Source organism: Budorcas taxicolor, chromosome 23, assembly GCF_023091745.1.
Source record: "Budorcas taxicolor isolate Tak-1 chromosome 23, Takin1.1, whole genome shotgun sequence".
Classification (NCBI taxonomy): domain Eukaryota; kingdom Metazoa; phylum Chordata; class Mammalia; order Artiodactyla; family Bovidae; genus Budorcas; species Budorcas taxicolor.
In genome coordinates, this window is record NC_068932.1 from 32,027,457 (window position 1) to 32,044,546 (window position 17,090).

The 17,090-nt window shown below is 43.6% G+C and overlaps 1 protein-coding gene across 3 annotated transcripts in view; it reads right to left on the reverse strand.

Moving 5' to 3' along the window:
- Positions 1-4,444: 4,444 nt before the first annotated feature.
- GPAM (glycerol-3-phosphate acyltransferase, mitochondrial) overlaps positions 4,445-17,090 on the reverse strand; it is a 56,627-nt gene continuing 43,981 nt past the window's right edge. Inside the window, exons 13-21 of one of the 3 annotated variants that reach the window (XM_052660864.1) lie at positions 15,204-15,319; positions 13,658-13,728; positions 12,424-12,688; positions 11,745-11,881; positions 10,490-10,567; positions 9,688-9,828; positions 8,159-8,348; positions 6,505-6,563; positions 4,445-5,703 (exon numbers count right to left, since the gene is read on the reverse strand). In XM_052660864.1, coding sequence (XP_052516824.1) covers positions 5,677-5,703; positions 6,505-6,563; positions 8,159-8,348; positions 9,688-9,828; positions 10,490-10,567; positions 11,745-11,881; positions 12,424-12,688; positions 13,658-13,728; positions 15,204-15,319 — 1,084 coding nt within the window. In that variant the 3' untranslated portion in view covers positions 4,445-5,676. Of the gene's footprint in view, positions 5,821-6,502; positions 6,564-8,158; positions 8,349-9,687; positions 9,829-10,489; positions 10,568-11,744; positions 11,882-12,423; positions 12,689-13,657; positions 13,729-15,203; positions 15,320-17,090 lie in introns of those variants that run through there. The other 2 variants (XM_052660862.1, XR_008201427.1) reach the window with 2 other exon arrangements.

Consider the following 17,090-nt stretch of genomic DNA (forward strand, 5'->3'; position numbering starts at 1 on the left):
TTGCCTCACCCTGAGCCTCAGTTTCATCCATGGTAAGATGGAGCTAATTAATGGTACCAACCCTAGAGGATCGAGATGATACATAGAAAGTGCTGAGCACAGGCCCAACTCTGTACCCACAAGTAAGTGCCAGGTACCAGCATGCCCAACACATTGTTTTGCTGGAGCCAATTAACTTCCTTCTATTTTCACGTCCTTATGTAATTTGCCAAGTTCCACACTAAACACAAGGATTGTCCTGCTTCACTGGATGGGACTTGATCATTTTATTTTCTTGTGCTTTTTCATTTGGTTGGTGGTTATAGGACTGAAGTGTCAAACAATGCTGCTTCTGTTCTAGATTCTGTCGTCACTTACTACGTGAGCACCAGTGGTATTCTCTTCTGTAAAACATGAGTGCCGAATACTAGGTGACTCCTAAGTTCCCTTTCAGAGCTAAATTTTCTTTCCTAAATGTGAAATGAAAATGAAGGTGAAAGTGTTAGTCACTTAGTCTTGGCTGACTCTGAGATCCCATGGAATGTAGCCTGCCAGGCTCCTCTGTCCATGGGATTCTCCAGGCAGGAACACTGGAGTGGGTTGCCATGCCCTCCTCCAGGGGATGTTCCCCACCCAGGGATTGAATCCAGGTCTCCTGCTTTGCAGATCAATTCTTCACCATCTGACCCACCAGGGAAACCCTAAATACGAACAGGAGAAAACAAATACCACACAGTTGCAACACTTTTAAGTTTACAAAACACTTCTGCATTCATCCCACCTCACTTCATCAAAATCCAGGTGTCCCCATACAACACAGAGGACACCCAAATTCACTGGGGCGAGGTGACTAGCTCAGAGGCTTCCAGCATGTGCCAAGAGAGCCAGTCAATCCTTTAAATTCTGTTCCCCACGCCCCATGCTCTTTCTGCTGTATTCCTTTTCTTTAAAAAGAATAAAAACTGATCTGAAAGGCCACATAAAATCCACACACAGAACACAACTTTGACAAGTCTTCCTTTTCCTAGATTGAGGGCTGAGAACCATCCAGATGCCAAGCTTTCTGGTACAAGTCACAAAGTGCAGGAGCTATGCTGGCATCTACAGAGATGGCTAATAATGGCCATCCTGTGGACATCACAGGTGCTGTGGACAACATAATGCTTTGTATTTGGAGGTTAGAATTTTACTAGCTGTTGTGTGTACCAGACAGACTGTAAGGTGTTTAAAAAGGGAATAAACAGGACTAAAATCAGTGAATACAGGACTAAACATGAAAAGACCAGGCTTCAAAATTAATATCCAGTTAAAGACAACAAGCGGCTGTAAAAGGAGGCATTTTGCTTTGATCAAGTGAAGGCCATATTTGGCAGCAAAAAGAAAGTTGCTAATGCAAAGGAAAGAACAAGTACACCCAAGGGTGAGGGCAAAGTCATGGCAACAACACCCCAGAGGAGACCAAAGGGGCCAAAGTACAAAGTTCAGACAGAGGGGCTGGCACAGAACAGATGGGATGGCCCTGGGTGTTCACAGCTCCATCATGTGCTGTCGTGCACTCCAAGGGCATGGATGGTGTCGCCAGGCACCCACTGAACACCCTTTCCAGGAGGCACACTGTCGACAGAAGGCTGCATCTGAGCAATCCAAAGCATCCACTGAAAACAGCGCTCCAATAAAGAACTTGTCCTATTTGTCAAAAGAGTAAACTATTTTGAGCAACTATTATGAACTAGTGGGAAAAACCCAAGACTTCCATTCATACTTTTATAAACTTAAACATATTAGAAGGACAGAAGCACCATGTTTAAAGGAATAGTCACAGAAACCCAAAGAATATTTCTGTGATGTGAATATTTACTGAGAAGGGCAGTAGCTAAGCTGTAGATATCTACAAACCCAAATGCTTGATCAAATTTGAAGAGCTCTGGCTCAATAATAAACTCATGCACTGCAGGTTCACAAATTTATTTACGATTGTTTCCTATAAGCATTTTAATCATGGTCTATGTGAAGTGAAACAAGAAGTGTTTGTATAACGAATTATGTAGGGAACTTTTAAGGACAGGTACAAAACATCAAGAATATATTCACTTTTTGGTTTATTAAAACAAAGCTACACCTCTGTGCTTCTTACAATATATTAACAGGCGTAAAATTCAATCCACATTTCCAAATCAGTTCATTCACAACATCACACCATGCTATTTTATGGTACTTTATAATCAACCTTTTTACAACAATCCAACATTTCTTTGTACAACAGGCAAACAGTTTAACACTTTCCATCAAGGCATCTCAGAACTTTAGATGTTTAGAAATAAAGTCAAAAGTTTCTTTCAAATGCCATCATTTTTGTATTAAACTGAAATGCCAGATGCCAAGTCTCAAGTTCCTAAAAAGAGTGGTTTAAAAAACATTTACATCCAAATTAAGTCTTATAAACCTCAGTGGTAGGTCCTATCATTTCTAAACACTAGAACTATTGGTGGATAAAAAGCTGCATTTGATTGTGCAAAATCTTCTGCTACGTCTGACTTAAAATCTTAATTTTTTTACCCCAATTAATCCTAGTGTTAATTTTGCTCCTTTCAGTTAAAAACCCAGACACATTGAGGGCTGATCTTTCATCGAAAAGCTCTGACCACCTATACGATAGTTTTCTGTGCTTATTGTCTCCAGGGGAGGAAGTATACATCCATTCAACACAATGTTTGAGCATACGAAATCCATGCAGACGTGCCTCTGTGCCACCAGGCAGTTACTGCCTTGTCCTCTTACAGAAATACATAACATAGCGTTTCCCAAAATGTTTTCTGTGAACCTCAGGAGAGGTCCATAGGGGTGTTCCAAAGGGGAAAAAGGCTCTGGGGTCGCACAGATTGGGAAATGCTGGGTTAATACAGGCTTGGTACCGGCGGGCCCTGAGCCCTTACTGTGCTAAAGCGCACTGTGAGTTTCTAGGAATGAGGCTTCATGTGCAAATTAATTTTACCAGCAACACTTTTTCTACAAAACACCTAAGAACATCTTACAGAGCACTCATACACATGCAGAACTCTGGGAAATGGTTTGCTCCTCAGACTGGAAAGTCCACAATCCGAGTTTACATTCACCGTGGTCCCTGATGCGTTTTCCCCACTCGCCCTGTGACTTCATGAGGCTGCGCAGACTCGTAGTCCTTCCTCTGTCACGAGTTCTACACACCTCACGCTACTTCCTTCCTTTTCTCTTAGGAGCGAAAGTGCCTTCTTCTCTTTTGAATTTCTTAGGACTTTCTCATTTTGAAAGAGTGTAGCTCCATATTGCTTATTATTGGGGCTTTTGGTTTGCTTTTAAACTCAACTCACAGTCTGTCTTCCCCTGGAGGGCATGCATTTCAGTATTATAGAAATGCAGGAAACGGTAATAAATTATTTACAAGCACCTAGTTCGTTTAATCTTACGTGAAAGCCATTCACTTTTGGAAAACAAGGAGAATAAATCTTAGCAAAACAGTGGTATCTGGAAGCCTTATCGGGATGATGGATATTTGTTCAGTAACGAGGCACGAAAGAATGAGCTGTGCTAAAATTAACGCGAGGGTGAGCTTGTCTGGATGAGCAGAACTTTGGTTGAGATTTGTCTTCCTTTAAAAAGGTTTTCAAAGCACCAGTTAATTACAGAAAGCATGCATATTTATTCTCACAGTGAGTTAAGTGGTGAGAGAGCTAGCAAATCATACATTGCATTCCCCAAAGCATCTGAGTAGATTTCTAGAAAACAAACCAACTGAAAGGGCAAATAGAGCCAGAGAAGCCATTGCTCCCTGCTCAGGCTGGCGAAGCAGCAGCTCTTAGCGGAAGTCACAGGCGGGGCAGCCGAGTCCACAGAGAGGTCAGTCCCAACCTTGACTTAGACAGTCTGAGTGACCCTTGGTCTATAATTTCATGGACGAGTAGAAAAGACTAGTGAAACGTTTGCTTACCTAGACAAGGAACACACAAGGGGATAAATAAGCTTCCCTGGCTGTTCCCCAAAACACAGAGCTCAGTCCTACTTAGGACGTAAAATGGAATGTTAACACAGTGAAGATGCCACTCCACATCAGAGCCGCTGCAACACTGACAACAGCTTAATGGGATGTGAGCTCCTATAAAGAAAACGTGTTTTAAATGCGGAATTTGAGAAGAATGGAAGAAAATCACAACAGCATGGCATTATTGCTCTGAGTTTCAAAAATTTCATACAATGTGAAATACCAATCAGTATTTTTCCCTCTCTCAACACACACAGAATACTCACAAGACATTATTAGTGTTTAAAATCCAAGCTGATAAAAGTACAAACTTTAATTCTCAGTACCTTTCTATTAAATTCAAAGGTTACCTGCAGTATTTGTCAGGAAAAATTCCTAATTCCATAAAACCACAGAGAGAAGAAGAAACAGCTGTTAGAAAACGTTTTCTATCACATGATCTTTAAGAAATCACCATCATTACCACAATTAGCGAACAATTATGATCCCTGCTCACGAAAAAGGCACCTACCTGTTATCAACAATTTTTCATAATTATTTGCCACTATATGGCATCAGGGTTTAGGAAAATAACCCATGTATATTTTTAAAGAACCATGGTTTTCTTTTTCTCAAAGCTAAAAAAAATCTACAAATGCCAGTCTGCAGGGCCATCACATATGTGATGTACAACCCACTCTGCCCAACTTGAGTGGGTACCAGCCACTCAAAAGCGTACAACCAGTCTACAGGATGTAAGAGAGCTGGGCCATGAGGCTGCAGCCAGGGCGCTTCACACTAACACAGGTGATCAGGCCAAGCTAATAGGTTAGGACAGTTGCTACCTCCAAGACACAACCGTACCTGAGAGGCAGGTGCTGCCTGAGGCAGGAGGTCGGGGGAGGGGTGGCAGGGAAGGGACACAGACATAAAACAGGAGTTGCTCGTAAATACTCGCCCGTCATTTAAAACTCAATGGCACTTTTTCACATGAGCAACCATTTTCAAAGTCAATTTTCCGGCCTAGTTTATCTTGAATTTCACCAGCCAAATTTATTTCCTGGTATGAGCTGATTGGTCAGATTATCTCTATTCCTGACCTAAATTAAGATTGTGTTTTCATTTAGCTCTTAAAACACTTTCTATACTTGACTACAACAGACAGCACAGCGGCACCTATGTGTGAACAGCCCATTCATTTGTAAAGCACTTGTGAGGAAAAAAATGTTCCCATTTAACAGTTAGCTACAAGGGACATAGACAACATCAGAGGAAAAAAACAAAAAACAGTGAATGGATGACTCAGTTATTTTTCAAGGAAGCATTAATCAGAACATATACCAACAAATTACCTGACGGCATTAAGTGTACTAAACAAGATTCAGTTTCAGAATTAACTACATTTGTGTGTCCATCACAGTAATAAGCCCCTAACTGTTATATTTAAAATGTAAATCTTTAATAAACTCCAAAATTTCATTTTGCAATCTACTGATCATGAACTGCAAATGGAGGCTGGGGCCCCCATGGTGTGATCTGTAGGCGGCTGTGTCACGACAGTGTCCAGCGATCACAGATCACGGAGGAGAGAAGGCACTTGTCTTCCAGGAGGTCGTGTCAGGACGGGTCAGGCCCGACCACACGACGGCACCGTCCACTCTCGTGCCACAGGCAGAGCCTACGAGGAACTGGTCCCACGCCTGTCACTTGCCAGAGGTGCCCAAAGTTACCTACAGCACCACAAAATGCAGAATATATTCCAGGAGTTTTTGCCGGTTGCATTGAGGTAGAAAAGTGCTGCTGAGTTCTAAAACAGACACTCTCTTTTGTTTGGTCTCTTTAAAAACCTAGAGAGAAAGTTTAGATTAAACTAAAGACAAACGAGAAAGGGTAAGGGGGCGGGGAGACATTTCTGTCACCAACCCTTACTTGATGGGCAGTAAGGTACATAAAGCCATATCCAGGCTTTAAGAAAATGTACGTGTAGGGTGGGTGTGAGCACGGGGTAGGAAGGTTACGGGGGTGGGAGATTATGGGGGCAGGTGTGGGGTTTACTAGTGTACTAGATTTTAAATTTTATGTTAGAATAAAGTCACAGAAGAGTTCCTCACAAAAACCACTAGTACCTCCATGGAACTCATGTCCCAAGTAATTTGTGAAGATAAAGGATAGTTTAGGATACTTTTAGCAATACTGGTAAAAACACAAGAAAATAACTGAAAATCATATGGCATAATTAACATCCCCACCAAAACTGCAGTAGAATCTTGAAACACATGGACACCTTCATTTAGGATGAAGAGGAAAACCAGGACAATTTTGGAACATGCAAATAAATCTGTATGGAGGGGCCTCACCTTCAACATGCCCCTCCTCCTCCCAATCCCCAGAAATGCCTGCATGATTAATCCTGCAGAAACTGCTTTCTCTCAGGGTCCAGCCCAACACAAAGGTGACTCAGACAGATTAGATCTAAACAAAAAGGACAGACGTGAACACATGCTCTTGTACCGTAAGTGGTGGACACTCACCCCGATATCCTTAAACATTTTCACAGCATTCTTCACAAGACAGTAAGTGGCACTCTCAGCTGTGGAGAAAGAATCAGGCCCTGTCAAATGTTTAGGCCCAGGGACAATGAAAACCCCAGTATCCACGGGAAGAGAGGGTAGAAGGCTGGGAGGAGGTCAGAGCAAGTCCGGGGACCGCGCCAAGCTCCTTTTTCTACCAGTCACTTGTGAGGTCGCGAAGGGTCTGCTCTTTCTTCAAATTTACTGTCATCTTTTGGGGGTGCATGGGGGAGATGATGGAGACAGGGGTAGGGAGAGAAAGAGAAAAAGGGAGGGAGGAAGGGGAGGAGGCAGGGAAGGACAGAGAGAAGAGGAAGGGAAAGAGAAATACCCAAAATATCCATATTGAAGGGTTTTTGTGAGACTCAAATGAGCCAGAATGTAGTTCTTTTAAACTGTGCAGGAATGCATAGATGACTCCTACTGCAGTGGAACCAGAAAAAGCGCAAGCCCAGAGGTCAGAAAAAAGGAATTCTAATCCCAGGTTGCCCTTTAACTAGCTGCACAATCTGGAATAGTGTCTTCATCTCTAAAGTGAGGTGATTCTAGGTCTTGATCTCAATCTAGAGATACAGCCATAGACGTAGCTATACATCTCTCTATGCCACTCCGTAGAGTTCTAGCTTTCTCTGGAGAAGGCAATGGCACCCCACTCCAGTACTCTTGCCTGGAAAATCCCATGGATGGAGGAGCCTGGTGGGCTGCAGTCCATGGGGTCGCTATGAGTCGGACGCGACTGAGTGACTTCACTTTCACTTTTCACTTTCACGCATTGGAGAAGGAAATGGCAACCCACTCCAGTGTTCTTGCCTGGAGAATCTCAGGGATGGCAGAGCCTGGTGGGCTGCCATCTATGGGGCTGCACAGAGTCAGACACGACTGAAGCAACTTAGCAGCAGCAGCAGCAGCAGCTATCTCTAGATAAATATCTAGTGATCGATTATCTCTAGATCCGTCATGGCTTTAAAAATTATTGAGTCAAAGTAGCTGCAGTCCTAAAGCATAACTGTAGAGAATGCTACTCCCACCCTAATCACACCTTTTCCATAAGAGACAGAACCAGGTGCCGGGCGGGGGCGGGGCCAACAGCAGTGCACACTGCTGCTGGGAGTTCCCGGCTTTAGCACTTGGGAACTGTTGGACCACACCTACTAACGCCAAACACACCACATCCTGCGAACAGGCAATTCTCCTGTACAGGCCTACATAAATAAGTCCATTTGTTTACCCAAAGACACACTCAAACATGTTCACGGCAGCACTATTCAGAGGAGCGCTGAACTGCAAAGCCCAAATATCCATCAGTGATGGACAGGAATCAATGAAATGTGGTAAATATTTATACAGTGGAATACTACAACACAACAAGAATAAACTACATGTAACAGCATGTATGAATCTCGCTTACAATGTTAGGAGAAAACTGCCAGACATGAGTGTATCATCTGTGTAGTTCAATTTATACAACACACCCAAAGAGGTAGTAGGAGCAATCCATGGAGTGAGAGGTCAGGATGATTTTGCTTTCTTTTTTTCCAACTATCTGCAATGTGCAGATTCCTGTAATCAAAAACGACATAGCTTTCAAAAGAAGCCAAGAGAGGGGCACACATACCGTACACGGCAACCCTCCTCTCCGTTCTCGTGATCAGGTATTTGTGCAGCTTCTGCAGGAATTCAGGCTCGGGAACGGGTCCGCCGAAGTTGTGAATGAAGATAGCGGCAGAGCTGTAGGCCTCCAGCAGAGGCCCGAGGAGCCTCTGTAGGAAGGTGATGAACTGCTGGTGCTCCTTGGACTGGCTCACCTGGGAGGGCGAGAGTGGAGACCCAGTCGTGGCGGGGACAGAGGCACCGCCTCGGAGCACCAGCAGCTCAAGAAGGCGGTCCCTCGCTGCCCCACACAGAAGCAGCCTACCGCTCCGTGGGCTCAGAATCACCCCTGGAGATGACCGTGGGTTTTGAAATGTGTTCTTTATTGTCATCAGTGACTTTCATGGTATTTGAGGTTTACATTCATTGAACAGCTAGCTGCCTAGAAAAAACGGTTGTACTTGAATGACATAATTATGACATACTGTCATCACTGAAAATGGCTGGTACCCAGGCTGGACCCTCCAGGCTTTGAAGCCTGGCTCAGCAGTCCCTCAAGTGCACAGAAAGCCACATGCCTCGACCCCTGACGTCATCTCGGTCCCTCCCGGCCCTCATGGCCAACACGACCATGTGGTCTCTGGCCCAGCCCAGTACCACAGGAAAAGGTGGTGGTGGTGATGGGGTGCTCTGCACAGTGGGGGCTCGCAGTGGCCCCCCAGAAACGTGCACGTTCAGATAAGCCTCCCTGGGGCAAGATTACTGCCCCATTTTGAAACTAGTAATACCTAAAAGGAAAAAACCCCAAAAGTCACTTGGACTCTGAATCTGTATGCCTGTGTATGTCTGTGTATGCCTGTGCATGCACACATGCGTGTGTGTGTGTGTGTGTGTGTGTGTGTGTGTGTTACCCCATTGCAAAGAAAGCAATCCACTTAGGGTATTCAGAAAAGTAGGGTCATTCTTACTGATTGCTAAAATTACAAATTAGACAAAATCGCTTTTTCTAAAGCAAGGACCATCAATCTTTCAAAAATCAAATCTTCTGACAGAATTTGTTTAAATGAAGGCAAAGAGCCTGATGCATGAAATTCTGGGAGCAATGGCAAGACGGAACACGACTCAAGCAGAGCAACTGGGCCAGCGGCAGCGGAACGTGAACTCCTCCTCTCCCTCAGCTGGCACAGCGCCGCCTTGTTCAGTGATGCCTGAACAGAACCTCTGCCTCTTCAGCAGTGAGTGCAGGGAGGGCTACCGGTCTGCACCTGTGCATTCTGGAGAGAGGGTCACGAAAGGTATCATCTATGACGTTCATCTTCCTGAGAGCTGAGACTCTTGTCTCTTCTTCCATTTATCTATACCCCAGACTGAATCATTTCAGGGATTAATTCAATTCAGTTTCAGTGTCTTAACTGGGCAGAAAGTGCCACGGCCAGTTTGTGAGTGCTTTGAGTACATCACCGGAGTCCCAGTTTTTAAGCACCCTGTCAATCTGTGGCAACATGAGCCTCAACTCAACACTGTGGTGTCCACCCAGATTCTTCACCCAAGTACCTTCAGGTAGCAATCTCGTTGCTCCTCACCAAAATCGCTGTCTTCATCTTCTTCATCACTTCTCCAAGACAAAGGTTCCGGAAGCTTCTTGTCCCACTGCTGCTCGGCAAGACCAGGACTGATATCTTCCTGATCATCTTGCTATGCCAGGGAGATGACCAACAGTTGATAAATGTGCTCAGGCACACAAACGCCCGCCCGGCTGGACCCCAAAGTCGCCCTCTCTCATGCCCTCCCCTCCTCTTTCTGTCCAGCCAGGCATGAGATCAGTCCACCACCCTCTCCAAACCCAAAATCACTCAGGAGACAGCAGGGGAGGAAAGAAGAAAAGAAAGAGTGAGGGTAAAACTACCAGCCACGTCAATTAAAGCACCATCAGCTCTGCTAAACTGGCATCTACTTTCCCAGGCCACACCCTTTATACAGAAGCTGCCAAAATTAAAACAAAACCTCAAGAAAAATGTACACGTGAAAGCTATAAGCACATGGATATACAGATCTGGTCTTGGAACACAGGCTTCTGGATGCCATGGAACCAAGTCAAGACATGCTTTATGCAACACCAGTTACATAAAAGGAACCAAAATAATATTAAACCATTCCGAAAGACATTTACTCTCTCCATTCCTATTTTTCTCATCTCATCTTGGACATGACTCTCTCTATACACACACACACACACACACACACACACACACACACATACACACACCCCAAATGGAATCACTGGTAAAGCGGGTGGTAGAAAAGATAATAAAGAACAAGAAACTAAAGGCAAACAAAAGCAAGCTAGCCTTCTTACCTCCGCCACTATAAGAATGCCATACTGGATAAACCTGCCCACTGTTTCATGGCAAGTTTGGTAAAAGGTCTGGCAGGGCTGCAAAGAAAAGGCATTTCAGTGTAAATCTCATGGTCTTCCACTTATTTTTTTTAAAGACAGAAGACAGTGTACAAAGTGGCTGCCAAATACTTCCATGGTATCACCTGCCTCACTCCACTAGTCAAGCACTAAGCTTTCTGACGCCACCCTCTTGACAAGCTCACACTGTGGACAAAGTCCAAGAAGAGGCCTTGTCACCTGACTGGTAGAGCGCCCAGTGAGGCACCACCTGCAGACGGAGCTCCGGAGCTGAGTTCCCCCAGCCCCACCCCTCCAGTAGAGTGCGGCCTCAGAAGGGCTACGTGACCGGCCCCTACACCTATTTTTTTCCTTTGTAAGACAATTTCCCTGCAAAATCTATCTTACAGTAAATGCTGTACACAAGGTGGTGGATGAGGAAATGCAATATGTATTCAAGTAATTAAAAAAAAGACCCAAGTGAAAGACAATGTCAACCTTGAGAGCCCTATCTACCCTTTTCTCTCCCATCCTGCCCCCCAGATTCACGCGAAACAGATTCCACAACAGGACACAAATATAACAGACACAGACAATGCTGTGGAGGAGGGCTATAATCCCAACACCTGTACTCAGAAATGTCCCAGGACACATTCCCATAAGTGGAAAACAACAGACTTTAAAACAAGAATTTTATTCATTGATGACTTTGAGGGGAAAAAAAAAAGTCTCTACTGCTTAATATGTATGCCTCATTATAAATGTCTAGAAGTGTTCAAATATAACATAAATGCTCGTTAGTTCTGCTGGGCCTTAGTTCCCCCACTTGGAGGAGGGGCTGAGCAGATGAGTTTTAAGACTGTTTCTGACTCTCATCGTCTAGGTTTCTCTCATCCATGGGCGGGCATGTTAATCATTTACAAACCCCTGACCCAGTGGCTTATGCATGGTAAGAGGTTCTGTGCCTCTGGATCTGAGTGATGGAGAACGCTGAGCCCTTGCAGCCATCAGAGCACAGGACGGGTTCTCTGGAGCAGCGACCCTGAGAGCAAACCGAGACAGTAACAACGCAATGGTCTGGCGGTCACTGAGACCCAGGGGGAGGATGTAAAGCTTCAGTAATAGACCAAAAATTCTCTAAGAGGAAAGCATTTTATGTTTTCATTAAGATGCTCAAGAATAAGAGAAGAGGAGACACGAAAGAGTCTTCACTTACGAGAGAGATGGTGCCTTCATTGGAGAGCAGATAGCACAGGCTGGCGGCCTTGCGTACCAGCTGCTCCTGGCTGACCAAGCTGGGAGACGCGGGCCCTCCTGGGCCCCTCTTCTTCAGAACTGCGTAAAGGCTGCAGGCTGAGAAAGTAAAAGCATCAGCGAAGCTGCAGCCTTAGATCTCCTTGGAGAGGCTCAGACTGGCTGGGCTACCACAAAAGATCGTTGATACATCCAAAATAATTATCTGCGTTCACGGAAATTCAAGTAAATTCCTTCAGAATTTACTTCTGATTCCATGTGCTCCCAACCCTGTCAGACCTTCTTCAGAGGCTTCCATCCCCTCTGCCCTCCATCTACTCTGTTCCCCCAACTCACTCCACTGCCACAAGTATGTCTCATCTCAACTAGATTTCCAGATCCTGGGCAGCAGGACATCTGACCTCTCCTACTTGGTAAATCATGTGATACTATGCATACAGCAGTTCAGTTACTCCTCATTGAATAGCAAATATAAAAATAAGCTATAATCAGTGAAACAGCAGATGACACTTTTATTTCAAAACTAAAACTATAGCAACACATTCCCTGAAACCAGGGACTGTCATCCAAACTGAAGTAGATACCATCATGTGCTTTTGGCCACTTGATTTGCCATGAAAATCCTTCAGGGCCTGACATACCTATGATGGCCTCCATGATAAAGACATGGAGCACCCCATTGCTGTAGAAGTTGAGTTCAAAGACTGATGGGATAGTTGTGCTAGGAGTAATAAAAAACTCATCGTTCTTGCTGGTGTGGGTGATTGTGATACAATTTCCCAGCAGCTGTATGGCATGCATGACTACATCTTCTGAATTTCCTGAGAAACCCAAGTCAAAATCACGAGCCAGGACTTCCTCCTTCATCACAAAGAAGTCTTCCACCAATGTGGAGAGGTCAATTCCCTATAAAAACAGACAGAAGTGGTCTCATGAGAACACAAAACCCACTTCTCAAAAGATGGAAAGACTACCCCAAGGATTTTTTTTTTCCCCCTTGCCTTGGCTTTCCTGAAGTTTGCTGTCAGGAAAAAAAAAGCCAGAACACCAGTGTAAAGAAAGTCAGAAAACTGGTTAAAAAGCTGTCTAGCAGGAATGTCAAGATATTTCATGTCCAAAGCATATTCTAGCCACAAAACATGATGTAGCATGTAAGGTCTCAAAGGGGAAAAGCCACCTTCTGGAAAGAAGCAGTGCTTATTTTTTAGCAAGAATTTCTCAAATTTCTGGGCTGGTATTTATATATTGGCACTACATTTGATGTTCAGAACATGACTGCGACAGAGACAGACAGACAGTCTTTCCCATTACAGGACTTAGACAAGTGTATTGTAGGAAAGCAGAGTGCAAGTCCTAAATACAAGTCAAACAGCTTGGAAACCATTACAATCAGAATACTTTCTGTCAAAAGACATGCCTTATTTCCATTAACTGTATTCTTCAAAGAATGGCTTACTGTCAGATAAAACAGTCCCTGAGGCTTTTTTCATATAGATGTCTTCCTCCATTGGGTTGTAAGCCCCTGTGGGCAGTCCTCAGATTATTTTACTGTTCACCTCACAGGACTGTGCTTCCCTGGTGGCTCAGATGGTAAAGAATCTGCTTGCAATGCGGGAGACCTGGGTTCGATCCCTGGGTTGGGAAGATTCCCCTGGAGAAAGGAACGGCTACCCACTCCAGTATTCTTGCCTGGAGAATTCCATGGACAGAGAAGCCTGGCAGTCCACGGGGTCGCAAAGAGTCAGACACGACTGAGTGACTTTCACTCACAGGACTAGCTGGAAGGGAGCCAAATCTATCAGTGGACAAGCATCTGAAAAGCTGACAAAGCATTTCCCTGCTTTCTGCTGAACTCCAGTGAGACTGCAGACGTACCTGCCTGTGTCTGTAGAGGAGCAGACAGGCCACGATGTGTGTCGACATAATAGCACAGGACTTGCTAGCAGCTGGAAGGCAAACACACACCTTTTAGTTGTGCTTTTTTAATTTAGCTGAAACTTTTTACAAAGTACCTAAATCTTAAAAAGAAAAAAAAAGTATCTTAATTAGGAACATTGAAAACTATAAAAGTCTTCTACTGTATTTATTATACCTGATTCACCAAAGGGAAGTCACAATTTGCTCTGGACCAGTGGAAGTTCATTAGAGATCAATGCTCATATAATAGCATTCAGTCTAAGATAGGTCTACCCTCAACCCAGAAATCGATTTTAACTTCCTCTTTTCAACCTGGACCAGAGGCAGGTCAGAGGTAGGAAGAAAGGGGTCAGACAGACATCTGAGAATGGCTATAGTCCATAACTCAATATTCCAAATTTGTAGAAATTTATAATCACACAAATCAAATATGAGAACATCTATGGAATAATCTAAGATAACAACACCATTTGTGGGTTTTCTGAGATGATAATGAATTCACGAATACTTCATTCATAATTAATGTTACCCCAAGTGTTTAAGGAACAAAAAAGTTCCCAGTACCACATATATTTGGCCTTTAAACAGTATACTTAAAAAGCTTTCATAATACTTGTTTTATAAATGGAAAATAGCACAAAACTGCAAAAAAAAAAATTTTTTTTTATAGACTAGACAGCAACCCATCTGGTCATCTGGGTAGTGGGTTTTCTCTTTACTTTCCAGTTTTTCAACATTTAAGGATGTATTATTTTCAGCATCCAGGATTTAAGCAGAGACTCCATCAGGCATCCTCAGAAAAGAGGATCTTGGCCCAGCGTAAAGCAATAGCAGCAGCGGCTAGGCAGAAAGGAGCAAGATGAGGTGAGGACGCCTCCACACGCACAGCAAGCGTGGAGGGCCTAACCTGATGGGGAGGAGGCATAGGCAAGGGCGAAGAAATCCCAAGCTGTTGCTGCTTCCGACCTTAAAGCAGCCTCTACAACGTAATACAATGCTGCCACTTGCAACTTAAGGATGGCTAATTCTGCACGTAACTCGCTCCACTCTGATTCACTCCCACAGCATTATTAGTGTACAACCATTCCACTGAGAAGAGCAGAACCTCTTTGGGTACAGAGTCAATGACTCAATGTGTAGTCCCCACAGCTAGAATAAAGCTTTACATGCAAAAGACACACAATATTTACCAAATAAAAAGGATCACGAGGTCACAGGGGAAAGGGACGTGCAACCATAAACCTAGAAGCTGTACCACAAATGGGTTCAAAGAGACTAATTCATGGGCACCTACTAATTATCTGGCACTGTGTGAGATGTTTCATTCAGTTATCTCAAATCCTCTCAGCATGATCTTCCTTCTAATAACTTACTTAGTACCCCCTGCATGTTAGTTCTAGAGCCAGAAGTAGAATCTAACTTTGGCAGATTCCAAAACCTGTATGGTTCACGCTGCATCACACTGAATCTGAATTACGGAATAAAAGAGTGGAATTCTACTTACTGAAGAGAATGTGCTCAGCCAGATGTGCAATCAGTCTTCTTCGGCGGGATTCATCTGTTGCATTTCTAGACTCATTAATGGACGTGTCTGTACCTTCATCAGCAGCATCACTGGGTCTAAAATGTTTTTTGGTTTTTTTTAATTAGACCTCTATAACCCCAATCCTTCCCAAAGCAAATGACATGAGATACAAATGTATTAGATACTTCACTACATATTCTAAATTTAAACCACAAATAAATTATTTCTATGAGTTGTTTTACTCCAAAATATACTTCATTATAGGCTTCCCTGGTGGCTCAGATGGTAAAGATTCTGCCTGCAATGCAGGAGATGTGGGTTCGATCCCTGGGTCAGGAAGATCCCCTGGAGAAGGGAATGGCTACCCACTCCAGTATTCTTGCCTGGAGAATTTCATGGACAGAGGAGCCTGGTGGGCTACAGCCCATGGGGTCGCAAAGAGTTGGACACAACTGAGTAACTAACACATACCTATCTCATTATATTTAAGACACTCTCCTGAACACAACATGTTATTTATTCATGACTAATTAATCTGTTGGTACATCACTTTCAGAACTCACTGGCAGAAAAAATGCATAAAACAAGATGCTCCATTTTAAAACAGTTTCAAAAATTCTATATTTAAACATATTTTTTAAAAGGCTTAATATTTCTCTCAGTGACCATTTGATTTGAATTCTGGAAAATTCACATAAGAAACTCTTTTACATGTTACATGAATATGCAATATGCATAAGCTAAACTACTACCAAAAAGAACATTTCAAGTATTCAAAAACAGAAATCAAATAAGAACTCATATATGAGTCACAAAATCAAAAGGATTTTAAGATCCAAATAATCAAAAACCTTCAAACTAATACACAAAAACATTACTTCAAGATCCTTTACTAGGCCAAATTACTAGAAAAATTACTCAAGTGAGGAAGTAAAAACGAGAATATAAACATCCTTAACAAAGGTAACCAATTTTTTCCATCCAATGTAAGAAATCTGTGTGTGCTGAGTCACTCCAGTCATGTCCGACCTCTTTGCAACCCTATGGACTTTGTAGCCTGCCAGGCTCCTCTGTCCATGGGATTCTCCAGGCAAGAATACAGGAGTGGGTCACCGTTCCCTTTTCCAGGGGATTTTCCTGACCCAGGGATCGAACCAGTATCTCTTATGTCTCCTGCATTGGCAGGCAGTCTTTACTACTGGCACCACCTGGGAAGTCCAATATAAGAAATAACAGATATTCGGTATAAAGAACTTCCATATCTTCAGTTCAGTTCAATTCAGTCGGTAAGTCACGTCTGATTCTTTGCGACCCCATGGACTGCAGTGTGCCAGGCCTCCCTGTCCATCACCAACTCAGGGAGTTTACTCAAACTCATGTTCATTGAGTCGGTGATGCCATCCAACCATCTCATCCTCTGTCGTCCCCTTCTCCTCCCACCTTCAATCTTTCCCAGCATCAGGGTCTTTTCAAATGAGTCAGTTCTTCGCATCAGGTGGCCAAACCAATGGAGTTTCAGCTTCAACATCAGTCCTTCCAATGACTGATCTCCTTTAGGATGGAATGGTTGGATCTCTTTGCTGTCCAAGGGACTCGCAAGAGTCTTCTCCAACACCACTGTTCAAAAGCATCAGTTCTTTGGCGTTCAGCTTTCTTTATAGTCCAACTCTCACATCCACTGGAAAAACCATAGTCTTAACTAGATGGACCTTTCCTAGCAAAGTAATGTCTCTGCTTTTTAATCTGCTGTCTAGGTTGGTCATAACTTTTCTTCCAAGGAATAAGCATCTTTTCATTTCATGGCTGCAGTCACCATCTGCAGTGATTTTGGAGCCCAAAAAAAATAAAATCTGCCACTGTTTCCAC